Source organism: Neofelis nebulosa, chromosome 12, assembly GCF_028018385.1.
Source record: "Neofelis nebulosa isolate mNeoNeb1 chromosome 12, mNeoNeb1.pri, whole genome shotgun sequence".
In the NCBI taxonomy this organism is placed as follows: Eukaryota; Metazoa; Chordata; class Mammalia; order Carnivora; family Felidae; genus Neofelis; species Neofelis nebulosa.
This window is the reverse complement of record NC_080793.1, coordinates 37650791-37664356: the sequence shown is the minus strand read 5'-3', so window position 1 is coordinate 37664356 and position 13566 is coordinate 37650791. Positions and strand designations below refer to the sequence as shown.

Below are 13566 nucleotides of genomic sequence, written 5' to 3'. Positions count from 1 at the left end.
AGACAGCCTCCCAAGCAGTGACCTTCAGGATTCTGAAGGTAGGTGGGAGGGTGCTGCTTTTGGCTTGAAGGGACCCACATTGTTCCATTGAGACACCACAGGGTGGACTTAGTTCCCAGACAAAGATAGAGGGTGGCAGTACTGTCCTCCAGTACCTTTCAATGAAAAATTCTTCATCCTAGGAGATAGGAGAGGTTTGGGGAAACTGACAGATTCCTTGTGCATTTTTGGAAGACCTTACACCTAAAATGTTGTTAGCCTAATGTACTTTAATACACAGCCTCATTCTTTATCCCCTTCCTTTCCCTTCTCCCATTGCTTACTTCCCCATGGCTATTTTAGATGATTGCTTCATGCTCTAGGGTGTAAAGTGGGCTTCCTAACTCCTCAGTTTCACCTGGGATAATTAGGCCTGATGTCTTAGAGTTCTCCAATGAGGGGTCAACTGTCTATCTGTCCTTCAGGGTCTGGTGTGGATGATCCTGTGGGAGAAATCTCTATTCAGGTGGATTTGTTTACACATCCTGGAACTGGGGAGCACAAGGTCACAGTGAAAGGTGAGTGGCACAGACTTACAGGTCTCAGACCTTTTCTTATGCAGTGGCCTCATCAGTTGAAGGCAGGGGCTGCTTATTCCAGTCCTCTAACTTACCTTCCTCCAAGGGGAATGCCACCTAGGGCTGAAGAATTGGGAACACTTGGTAGGATCCCTCACAGGCTTCTCTTGTTTGGGCAGTGGTGGCTGCCAATGACCTCAAGTGGCAGACAGCAGGTATGTTCCGGCCCTTTGTGGAAGTGACCATGGTTGGCCCACACCAAAGTGATAAGAAGAGGAAGTTCACAACCAAGTCGAAGAGCAACAACTGGGCTCCCAAGTATAATGAGACATTCCACTTGTGAGTTACAGGGTGGGGAACCTGCAGGATTCTGGGATGGGGGTGAGCTGGGGGGTAAGACTTGAGAGGGGAGAAGAGGGATGGGTTGGATGGTGGCTGGGGAAAATTCAGTTGAAGGCTCTTTCAGCTCTGGCCTCCTCCCTCCACCCATCCTATGCTCACAGCCTCCTGGGAAATGAAGAGGGGCCAGAAGCCTATGAGTTGCAAATATGTGTGAAGGATTACTGCTTTGCCCGGGAGGATCGTGTTCTGGGGCTAGCTGTGATGCCTCTGAGGGATGTGGCAGCCAAGGGAAGCTGTGCTTGCTGGTGCCCCTTGGGCCGGAAGATCCACATGGATGAGACAGGCATGACTATTCTCCGGATTCTGTCTCAGAGGAGCAATGACGAAGTGGCTCGGGAGTTTGTGAAGCTCAAATCGGAGTCTCGTTCCATGGAAGAGGGGAGCTGAGCACCCAGGTTCCTGTGCCAACTGGATGGCATCAGTTTCACAAATCAGGGCCAGTGAGAATTACTATATATCCAGCTTAGGGTCCTCATAGTCAAGAGGCTGACTCCTTCAGTTTAAGGAAAAATTTGGGGTGGTGAGAATATTTTCTCAGAAAGGCTCAGGAGTCCCTGACCAGCACGTCTGTGGTGCTAGGAGCTGGGCTGTCAGGGTTACTGCATAGGGAGGTAGAACAGACATTTCTGAGAGTGTCAGCCATTATTGTTGGTAGAAACCCCTTCACCCCCTATCCCATCTCTACCCCTCTCCATGCCACACCTTATTCAGTTAGACCCATACATATAAACCATTAGAAGAACAACGGTTCTTGTTGAACCATTAGAGAGCCTGGAGCATGTGCCTGGTTAGCTAGTCAGTTGAGCCTACAGTTGTCACTGAGCCCTATAGTCTGGATTGGAGTATGCCAGGGCAGGAACATACAAATTAGAATTTAGACTGTCCCTCAAGCAGTCTAAAACCAGGATCCACCTGTTATGTGAAAACAAGGCTTTGAAACTGAACAAGATAACTTCTAGAAATGACCTGTGCTAATCCTTTTCTCCAAATTATATGTCATGAGTAGAATGAGGTTCACATGATAACTTCAGAGCCCTGAGCAGGAATATTCTTTGGAACCCAAGCACCACAGGCTACCTGCCCGAGTCCCCCTCCCTCACTCCTATAGGAAAGGGAGCAGTGATGTTTCAAGACATGAGTGGCTATTCCTTTGTGTATGTACCTGAGGCATAGTTGAAGGATCCAGGAGAGAGGGCTGTATTTTCTTCTTGGGTAGGCCCTGAACAAAGCCAAAAATTGTAGAAACCAGTCTAGAAAGAGTCCTCTTCACCTATGGCCACTGCCTTCTGTTTGTCCTCCCCTTTGCAGAAAGAATCTAGTCTTTGACCTCACTCCCTTTCATCTAGATCAGATGCTGTTCCCCTCACAGATGTTCAACCCTACAGAGGGAACTTGGACTATGATTCCTCTGTACAGGCTGGATGGAGGGGGCTTCAACATTTCCTGGGAGGTCAGAGATGAACTCTTTCAGGAGATCATATGGACTTCTCAGACCCTTCATCAGAGATGTGACACGGTTCTTGGATACCCTTGGTAGCAGCCTCCTGGACCTCCTGAGGACTCTGTGTTATCCATAGCTGTGCTGGCCGTTACATGAAACAAGAAACTAAGCATCTTTGCTGTTGTTAATTATTATATGTGCCATTGTTACAGGACATTTTTGGCTAGTGTGTAATAAATTATCTTATAGCAGCCTTTGGGGTCTGGTAATTCTGCTAAAGTGTGGAAAACTGTAGAAATGACTATCCTGTATAATGGTAGATTTTGTATCCCTGGCCCTTCGCTGCCTTCTCCCTCCTCACCATCCCACAAGTGGTGGGACCTAAAGGAGTTTTGGATAAGCACCACGCAGTAAAGCAGGTAATGGGCTAGCATCTTGGCCTGGACCTGAGACCACCAATCCAGTTAACAGAGTCATGGGATTCAGGGCATCAGCTCCCTGCAAAAGGTCCAGAAGAGTAGCAGATGACATACGCTAGTGAAAACTAGTCCATGTTGTGAAGACAAGGTAAGGGTCTTCTGGGGAGATGTGTGCCTCTGGAGATTGGTAGAGGGCTGGGTCTGCCAGTACAGGACAGAGGAGTAGGCCTAGGAGTGCACATTGGCCTTTCATTTGGGAAAATTCCAGAAGAAAAGCTGGAGTAGAAGTCTCCTATATGGGAGGAAACAAGGTATAAGTGAGATCTCCTGGTCTGGAAATCAGAAGCTTATGCAAGAAAAGCGCTCACCTAGTCTCTCAGCCCTTGTGGGGTGGGGGCTGAATGGGAGCACAGGACAGATGAACTCCAGTCTTCCAGCTCACTTCCATTTGCTTGCTAAATAAACCCTTGCAGTTCAGTTCCCCAGTCATTTTTAAACTTCCTCCTTCTCTTTCCCCCAAACCAGTTGCCCTCTATCATTTCTGCCTCAAACTTGCCTGTTGAATCCAGTCTCACCTCATTTCCCAGTACCACAAGTGGAGTAGTGGCTTTTAGTTCCTCTTGTCTGGATTACTGTGATTATCACCTGCCTCCATGCTGCCCCTGCCCTCTTCACCTACTCTGGTAAGTCTCTCCTGTTAAAGCTGTTCAGTTGTTATCTATCACAGCCTTCAGGCTGAAATTCTAAGACCCTCCAAGACAGTGCAGACACCCCCCACCATCCTGTAGCTATTCTAAACCGCAAGTCCCTGCGGTTTCCCCCTCCCCCTCCTCCACCCCTCCTCACCCTCACCACACTGTGCACTCCTCTACCTCTCTGTGCCTTTCTTTGCACATTGAGTTCCTCCTTGCTAGAATGGCCTGCAGCCTTTTCCACTGTCTTCTAGGGTTTGATACTTCCTAGCAGCTTTTAGGACCCAACCAACCTGAACCCCTTCACACAACACTTTAATTAGTTACAATTTGTCTGTCTTCCCTCATAAGACTGTGATCTGCCCAAAGGCAGGCTCTGAGTATTTCTTTTCTGTTGCCCAGCAGCCTGCACAGAGGGCACTCGAGTACTTAAAGACAAGCCAACTACTCCAGGACCCCTTCGAGAAACACTGGTGGGGAGGGGCGGTTGGCTGGCTCCAGAGGAGAGGGGTGTGGGCAGGGGCGGGGCTCTGCTCTAGGCTGGACCCTGGGGCTCTAGGGCGCCTGCGCAGAAAGCGTTAAGATGGAGGCTGCTGGAGTTGACGGCGGCGCAGCAATGGTGAGCAAGAAGCGCCCGAAGGTGGCGCCGTAGGAGAGGTTATTGCCTTCTCCCTCCCAACACAGAAGAGATTGTACCCACATACTACCGACATTCGTACAGCTCTGTACTTCGCGCAGTTATACCTGTCCATCTTCCTCTTGTAAACTGTTCTCCCGATACTCTTCAAGCTTATTGCTCCCTTCTCGTACTTGAGTATACTTAGGGTTTCCAAGACATTCCAGAGAAGATATATTTACCCAGATGGCCTAGCAAAGGGGATCTTTATCCCCCACCAAATACTTCCCAAAGTGGGACACATTTATTCAGTTACCTTATGAAATAGATCCCCAAATCCCTATCTAGGGCACTTTCCTATTAACTCATGGAGTTTGTCCACTTCTCCCAACACTATACGCATTCACGGAGAGGCATAAATCTTACCCCACATTTGACTTGAAAGTGACACCTTTGCTATAATTCTTTTATATGACACAGGAGACCTATTCATAAAGAAAAGTCAAACTCTAGCTGGCTACCCAAGGCTTGCAACAGGCTTATAAGTTTGAATTAGTAGCTTTTTTTTTTTTTTTTAATGTTTGTTTATTTTTGAGACAGAGACAGAGCATGAACGGGGGAGGGTCAAAGAGAGAGGGAGACACAGAATCTGAAGTAGGCTCCAGGCTGTCAGCACAGAGCCCGACGGGGGCGCGAACTCATGGACCCTGAGATCATGACCTGAGCCAAAGTCGGACGCTTAACTGACTGAGCCACCCAGGCGCCCCTGAATTAGTAGCTTTTTAAAACCAAACTTCACACTTTAAAAAATGCGGATTTCCAGTTTTAAAAATGAAAAAAAAAAAAAAAAAAAAGATCTGTTGACTCTTAGCTCACACTCCCCTCAAAGCAACTTGTGGTTGGAGTTGAGAAGCAAGTGTTAATTTACTGTAGTTTATTACAGACTCCATTACTCCTTGTTTTCTTACAGTAGGCTTTGCTTTATTTGCCTGGCATCTGGTAGGCATTTGAGTTTGTGACCCCTGATGTAGGACTTTGGTTTAGGTCCTTTTCTGAGCCAATACTTTGAGCTCTTAATGGAAACTGAAATCCAAAGAAGATAATGTATCTATAGGTTGTCTTTGGTTTCTGCAATGCTTTGATTAGGATCAGAAATCATCCTAGTAGCTAAAACCCAGGTGAACTCTATACCAAAGTGTTTTTGGTGAGAGGATGCAATAAAAATATTTATAGGTACCTCTCTGGCATTTGATCTTGAAGAAAGCCACTGTGTCAACCCCTCTCCAGTGAGGTCATGCCAAGGACAAGAGGTTGTTTGTTTCTTTTCCAACACCTACTTATAAAAGCACCTGGCTCTGGTCTATACAGGAAGTGATGTCTCAAAAGTGTTGTATCCCTTGTTCTAGAACACAACAGATGGTAACCTTCCTCTCTGAGAGAAATAACAGGCCTTGTAATAATCAAGAATGGTGATATTCTGCAGACTGTACCTAATCAGAAGTAGAAATACCTTTAACAGTGGATTTTTAAAGGGACAAAATCATTTGAGCACAAGTGTATGATCTACCTATTCATTGTGAATATTTAGATGAATTTCCTGAATGAACCTGCTATACCTAGATGTGAAAGCAAACCCGAAGAAGCAACATGGAATAGTCAAAATGGTATTGGAGAGTCAAAAAACATGAATACTGGTCTCAGCTCTGCTACATACAAGTAAAGGGACCTTGATTTTTAACTCCTCAGAGACTCTGTTTCCTGTATCTGTTAAAATAGACTAATAATTTCTGCTATGTCTACCTTGGAGCAAATGGGCTCATTTAAATGTGAAAGCACGTTGAAAACTACACATTTTCTCCAGGTGTATAAGGGATTATTATAAATGATTCTCTGAGTTTATATGAGCAAGTTTATATGATTAACCTGCAAGGAATTAGTCTTTCATTGCAGGTTCAAATGAGCAAATATTTGCCAAGCGCATACTGTGTGCCAGATAGTTATCTAGGCACAGGGCCTAGCATTGAACAAACAAAAACAATGCATTTAGGAGTGAGTCACCAGCATATTGAGTGTCCACTAAGTACCCAGTGTAGTATCACAGCATGATGAAGCAATAGAAAGAATCTAGATTATGGACTTCAGTTTGCCACTATTTCATAGCTGTGTAAACCTGAACCTCCAATCTATAAAATAAGGAAGTTAGGGTAACCTCTAAGGTTCCTTCCCCCTAAAACATGTTTGTCATTAGAGATTCTAATTGCTGAAGTTCCCTACACCTAAGGAGCTTATTGCCTTGCAGGGATGGTCAGACTGACAAAACTTATCAATCATAGAATTAGAGGACAATAGAGTACTAATGTCATACTAGATTCGGCACAATAGTGGTAATGACAGTATTGTTCTGTAGGTTACAGTATTTAGAGAGATTTCTTGGAAGACCAGGTAGTCCCAGAAGGATGGAAAACTTTGGATCACAGGAAAGGAAGGAGACTCTATTATAGATACTAGAAGTTGAATGAAAGTACAGGAACATATCATTCATTGTTTTCCTACTTTATCAGTCAAAATCCTTGCAGAAAAACAACTGGTGCATTCAAAAAAGTTTAACTGAAGAGAGTTTAACCAAAGGGCTATTTATAGAAGTATGGTCAGTATTAACAGAAACTAGAAAGGAATGGTGGAACACACCAACAGTGGCAAGTCAGTAGGACTCCTAGGCCTGAAAGGAAAGGGGAAGGGAGTCTTGTTACCAGAGCCCACCTACAGCTACAATCTGGAAGAGGAACTGCCTGACAAGAGCTATGGCCATAAGGACTAAGCAGCTGCAATAAGCAGAAAGGAAGTAAAGAAATAAAATAATCTTTCTCTCTCTTCCTTCCCTCAGGTCTCCAGCTAGTACCTTCCATTGGCAAAACTCAGCTAGGAGCTCAGGGACAAGGTAGTCCGGGTGATGTAGTCCATAGAGGTCAGCTTCCCAGAACAGGGCAGAGGGAGTTGGGTGGGAGGAGACACAACACATAGAATAACCAGCATACAAGGGATCTAGGGAAGGAAAAGTCACTACTGTGGACTCTTTCCCAGAAACTTTTACCTAAGTTCAAATTGCAAGTACACGCTAAGGCTTAGTCTCCTTAGCTGTGAAATGGGGATAGTAATGCCTTTGTCCTGGGGGTGATTGTGAGGATTGGAGGGTGGGAAGATGGAAAACTGGAGTCTCTGAGGTTAATGGTGAACTTAGCTAGAAGCTTTGGGAATAGAGGAAGTAGGTGACTGTCTCAATTTAAATCTTAATGAGAGAATATGCAGAACTTCATGATTAATTACAAATGGAAGAGTGAAAGAGAGCACTGTCAAGATGACTCTCATCTGGCTTGGGCCACTAGGTAAATGATTAGTAACTGATGTTCAAAGGAAATACAAGAGAACACACAGATTTTGGGTGTGAGAGATGGGGAATAGAGATGATTTCAGTTTTGTGAGTGTAGATTTTTTAATTGTGGTAAAATACACAAGTGAAACTTACTATAACCATATAAAAATATAACCACAATTCAGTGAAATTAAGTATATTCACAATGTTGTGCAACCATCACTAATTATTCCAGAGCTTTTTCATCACCCAAAAAGGAAACACCATCCATATTAAGCAGTCATTCCTCAGTACCTATAGGTTTTTAAAAAAGGTTTTTTAATGTTTGTTTATTTTTGAGAGAGACAGATCATGAGTGGGGAGGGGCAGAGAGGGGAGGGAGACACACAATCCAAGCAGGCTTCGGGCTCTGAGCTGTCAGCACAGAGCCTGACACAGGGCTTGAACCCATGAATTGTGGGATCTTGACCTGAGCCAAAGTCAGACGCTTAACCAACTGAGACACCCAGGCGCCCCAGTACCTATAGATTTTGAGACATTTGTGTGACATCCAAAAACAGATGTTAAGTAGATATTTGGATATGTAATACTGAAACTCAGGATAAAAAATAAGGCTGAAGATTATAGATGTTTGAATCATTACAGATCATACAGATAGGGAATTCTTAACCTGGGGCCTTTGGACTTGAGTGAAAAATCTCTGAATGTCTTGAATTTGATGTAAAATGTATATAGGTGTGTACATTTAGTTTTATGAAGAAAGTCTGTAGCATTAATCATATTCTCAAAGGAATTTCTTAAGCTGAACAAAGTCATTAACCATTGATATAAATAAAGCTGGGGGGTAGTTAAGAAAACTCAGGAAGAGTAGTGAGAAAAAAAATGAGGATGGAATCTTGGGTAACATATAAGGTATAGAGAGGTCCAAAGAGTGTTCTCTTAAGCAGAAGAAGCAAAACTCATGTCTGCTTCAAGATAAGTAAAGGCTTTTAAAGGGCAATGTCATTTCCTAGTTGTTAGATGTACCTCACTTTTGTGTACCCAAACATGTATTTCATAAACTTATTCATTTGTGCTCTTAAATAGATGGTCTTCTTAAGTGACTAGCTGTAACTTCGTCCTGATTTAGTCTTACTGTTGGCCATTAGGTTGATGGGGAGAGTATAATTTACAAAGTCAATAGTAGAGAATTAACTAAATTGTCATAATTTGCAACAAGCAAGTGTGCACACCTGTGTGTATCTAGTATATTGTGGACTTTATGATAAACCAGCAGTTCTCAAATGGTGAGACCTGAACCCATGGCATCACCATCACCTGACTTTGTAAGAAATGTAAATCACTGGGCCCTACCACAGACCTGCTGAATCAGAAGTTTATGAGAGTCAGCCTTCCAGGTAATTCTGATGCAAGTTGAAGTTTGAGAATAACTGTGATAGACCATTCTTGGCCAACTTGTTTCAGTTCATAAATAAAACATGGTTTCCTGGCTCTTTCATTATCTTTTATGTAGTAAAATATGGATGGCAACATTTTGCAATGTCTGATGAATTCCTCATGCAAAAATTGTCTGAACATTCCTGTCCATCTGTGACCTTCTCCACCACTCTGAATTACCGATAGAAATACTCTTTCTTACATGTTATTTTCCCCTTTGGTGTATAGTACTTATCTTCAACATAAATTGTAAGCTGTCTAGTTATTAAAATGCTGTGGAAAAGGAAATAATTATTTATGTGAATACTCTTTCTTATCCATCCAGTCCTTTGTTTTGGAATATACCAGTCTTTTGCTGAATCATATCCTTGGCTTCAGACATTATGAAATGAACCTCACTGAAATTGCACCCATCTTCTCTCCCCCATCAAAACATTTTTCAGCTCCGTGGCCTTGCCTACAGGTGCAATAGCTATGTACAAATCCCTTGAGTTCCCTAAAATTAGTTTCCATAGCCAGAAAGAAATTAGAAGCCACAGACTGAATTTGAAGAGAATTGGACTTCATTATCAAGGCCAATCAAGGAGTGTTTTCAGCTTCTGCTAGTCCAAGGGATAAGCCAGAAAGCACAGTATTTTAGTTATCTCTGTTTTTTCTAAGAAGTTTGTACACTAATTGAGGGCATGGATAATGTCTTATTTTTGCATCTTAGGCCATGTTTAACTAACACATATGAGGCACTCAAACACTTGCTAAATTAGATTTACTTAATCCAAAATTAGAAGATAAAGAATTTAATGTTGGCCTTACTTCTAAGCCACTGTGAGTTAACTTAATTGACTTCTGATTTCCTCATGTCTAAAACAGTTACAGTTTTGCCCTATCTAATTCACAGTATCTTTATAAGAATCTAAAAAGAGAACATAAAGTACTCTTTAAAGTCCAAAGAACTCTGTAAATGTGAGGTTACGTAATAATCTTGATTTTTGTACTCTCTGTCTTAGAGGAATAATTGGTTTATTCTGGATTGTGGAGAGTACAACACAGTATATTGAGCTAGAAGTCAAGAGATTCTGGTTTCAATCCAAACCTCCTTTAAATTCTTTGGGTCTTAGTTTTGTTTTATTTCAAGTGAGGAAGCACAGAGCAGATTTGTACAGTGGTTCCTAACTTTGGCTACACTGAATTCACCTGGTATTGGAAAATGCTGATGCCCGTTATTAACTAGCATAAGTTTGATCTAATTGATTTGGGATGAAAGCTGGACCTCAAAAAATTTTTTTTAACTCCTCGTTTACAACCAAGGTTTGTTTTGTTTGTTTAAATCAGCAAAACCATTATTAAGATATGATCTTACACAAAATTCCAGGTTACCAGTGGAGCTTCTGCAGAAGCTAAAATATCCCATTTTAGAACTCCTAAGGCTCCATGGAACACTGTTAAAAACATTAGACTAGACAATTTCCAAGATCTCTTCCAGCTTCAAAACAATGTTGTGACTCTATGCCTTCTCACAAGATCTCTGTCCTATCTTTTTCTTAATACCAATCTGACCCAATGTCAGACTGATTATTACTGAAGCTAGCTTTCAATTTACCTCCTTTCATTTATGCTAGCTGTTTTGCTGCAAGGCAATGAATAGTCTAAAATTTTATAGGCAAAAGGACCTCCTGAGTTTCTTGTTGTCACTCCTCTGAGATACTGAAAGATTCTGAGTCAGTACATCCAGAGTGGGGGCCAGGTGTCTTGTTTTTTCAGAGACTTTTCATGTTTTTGAAACATTTGGTTCATGGACCATGCTTGTGGGGAAGATTGCTGTAGGAGGTTCTGAGTCAAAAATAAAGAAATAAGGGATGCTGAAATGTGGGGACATAGTATAATAGTGGATTTCCTCCTGAGCTCAGTGCCAGATCTATGAAAGAGAAGCATGTGGGCATTTAAGACTTTATGCTTCTGAACCATAACCACAGTTCTCAGTTACTGTCCTAGAAATGCACTTGACAATTGTTTCTTCATGTGCCAAGTGTACAAGAGAGATGATACAGAATTGTGGTCAAGAGCAGTCTGGCAAACAAGGATTCAAATCTCTACCACTGTGATTCTACCGCTGTCTGATTGTATTGACCCTAAGCAAGCCACTTTATCTTAGGCCTCAGGTTTTTCATCTGTAGGAAAGAGTAATACCCTTTTTCTAGGCCCAGATTTTAGTGAAAATTAAGGTGATCTATGTAAAGCACAGAGTGAAGCGACCAGGACATGGTAAATTTTGATAAATAGTAAATATTATATCAGCAGGGCCTGGACTAATCAGGAGCTTTTGTTTTATCCTTAGGTGGTGGTTCTCTGAAATGAAATACATAAAACCTTTTATTTCAGGTAAGTGCTCAGCTTCAACATCAGAACTGATATTTGCTTAGTACTATACCATACAGTGTTCTATCCACAAAGCCAAGAAATTGATCACTTATGCTCTCAGAGTAGTGTTTAAAGGATTGAACTGAAGCCCACCAAGAAGCTCCTTACAATTTTGGATCTCCCAAGAAACCTATTAGGGGAGGACTCAGATTTGACTTCCCTCTGACCTGGCTTTTGAAAAAAAATTTTGCTGCAAAGGTGGGAAGAAAAAAATACAGAATTGAACTTGAGGTTATTCCAGAAAGTCTTTGGTTATAACCACAGAGGATAGTAATTCACATTAATTTACATAGAGAGTAATGTTTGAGTGGTTTTTTTTGTTTGTTTGTTTTGTTTGTTTTTTTTAGAGGGGCAGTGACAGGAATACTCTACCTAAAGACTTGAGGCAGACAGGTTAGTGATTTAATTTTGAAGGTGTTTAAACAGAAAGCCAAAGGTCTGCTGTGATAGCCATGGTATAAAATGTCTTTAGCAAAAAGTAAAGGTGAGAGCATGTTTCTCATCTGTGAACTTTCTAGGGAGAAATAGGAGTAGTCCAACAGAGACTTTCAATGGGCTCATTGATTTCATTGTAATTATGGATATTATAGTAAGATGAATCATGATTTGAACACTCCTCTCGACATCCTTCATTTACCAAGTGAGTTTAAGATAAGACAATCAAAAGGGTCTTGTTGAATTTCTTTCTCTTTCTATAGAGCTCTAACTTAACTCATTTCTCCAATCCCAGACCATATACTTTGCATCCTAAGTATCACAGTTTGCCTCATTAATATTAGTCAATTTCTATTGGTGCTATTTTGGAGAATGCTTAGACTTTGGTCTGGAACCAAACTCTCTACATAATTCCAACCAAATGACTTTTGGCTATATGGGAGGGTTGCCTCCAACAAAAGGAAAACTTTGTCATAGTTCTTTGTGGATATGCTTTTGGAGAATTATAAAAACAGTAAAAGAGCTGTGAGTGAGTGAGTGTGTGTGTGTGTGTGTGTGTTTGAGGAAGCGAGGGGGTGGTTTTCAGTTCAGTGAAACAAAAGCAATTCTATTTGAATTACATTTATTGTCATAATTTTAAAAGCTGTTGGAGTGCCTAGCTGGCTCAGTTGATACAGAATGCAACTCTTGGGTGTGGAGCCTTTAAAAAAAATAAATAAAATATTTTTTGAAAACAAAAAACCTGAGCTTTGAACAATGGGTAGATGGATTTTAGCTAAATCAAGGAAAGTGAGAGCTACATAAAAGAGAATTTTCTGAAATTGGGAAGGGAGAGTTGTTACAAATTTCACATAATGTTTTGTGGTTTGAACCTTTCTTTAAATTATGTATACTTAATGTATATGTAAAATGTTACATGCGTTTATCTAAAGATTCATTAGTATCTGCATTAGTGGCTCTCCAAGTTCCATACTTATGTTTATGAAGGGAGAAACTTTATTTTTTTTTATGCTTATTTATTTTTGAGAGTCAGAGACAGAGCATGAGTCAGGGAGGGGCAGAGAGAGAGGGAGACACAGAATCGAAAGCAGGCTCCAGGATCTGAGCTATCAGCACAGAGCCCGATGTGGGGCCCAAACTCATGAACCGTGAAATGATGACCTGAGCTGAAGTTGGACTTAACCGACTGAGCCAGCCAGACACCCTACTCCTTTTTTTTTTTTTTTTTTTTTTTTTTTTAATTTTAGAGAACACAAGCAGCGGAGAGGGGCAGAGGGGGAAAGAGATAATCTTAAACAGATTCCACACTAAGCGCAGAGCCCAAGATGGGACTCGATCCCATGACCCTGGGATCATGAGCCCAAATCAAGAATTGGACATTCAACAGACTGAGCCACTCAGGCACCCCTGAAGGAAGAACCTTTAGTGCTGCTAATAGATTTGACTCAGTTCTTACCTAAAGAATTTCATTCTCCTTGGCTTTGTTCATAATCTGTTCTTGTCTCATGATACCATCAGCATTTTTCTGCCTATACAGACCTATTATCTGGTTAAGATCTTGAGATATGCAGGCCGATCTGTGCCCATCTTTGGTAATTCCCTAAACACATTTTTTAGAACTGAGGCTGTTTCTTTTTAATGTCTTTCCATGTAGGCAGTTGGCATAGTGCCAAAGCATCGTTCGGTAAAAGCCATTCTGAACTTGGGGCAGAACATTTCAGTTGAGGAAAGGCTTTGACTATCTGTCGCAATCCAAGGAATAACAAATTTTAGACTATATAG

General features: G+C 41.7%; 2 protein-coding genes and 1 long non-coding RNA gene across 11 annotated transcripts in view; 2 read left to right on the top strand and 1 right to left on the bottom strand.

The window, feature by feature from the left end:
- UNC13B (unc-13 homolog B) overlaps positions 1-2566 on the top strand; it is a 237437-nt gene extending 234871 nt beyond the window's left edge. For all 8 annotated transcript variants that reach the window (XM_058694990.1, XM_058694991.1, XM_058694997.1 and 5 more), the window contains 3 exons: positions 465-557; positions 737-896; positions 1061-2566. In XM_058694990.1, coding sequence (XP_058550973.1) covers positions 465-557; positions 737-896; positions 1061-1346 — 539 coding nt within the window. In that variant the 3' untranslated portion in view covers positions 1347-2566. The remainder of the gene's footprint in view (positions 1-464; positions 558-736; positions 897-1060) is intronic.
- Positions 2567-2570: 4 nt separating this feature from the next.
- On the bottom strand, positions 2571-3618 carry LOC131491729 (uncharacterized). Its single transcript, XR_009251624.1, has 2 exons — positions 3188-3618; positions 2571-3111 (listed from the first exon to the last, which is right to left on the bottom strand). It is a non-coding gene; the product is annotated as an uncharacterized LOC131491729 (long non-coding RNA).
- A 463-nt stretch (positions 3619-4081) lies between these two features.
- LOC131491722 (phospholipid-transporting ATPase FetA-like) overlaps positions 4082-13566 on the top strand; it is a 100299-nt gene continuing 90814 nt past the window's right edge. For both annotated transcript variants that reach the window (XM_058695005.1, XM_058695004.1), the window contains exons 1-2: positions 4082-4130; positions 11267-11310. In XM_058695005.1, the coding sequence (XP_058550988.1) occupies positions 11283-11310 (28 nt within the window). In that variant the 5' untranslated portion in view covers positions 4082-4130; positions 11267-11282. The remainder of the gene's footprint in view (positions 4131-11266; positions 11311-13566) is intronic.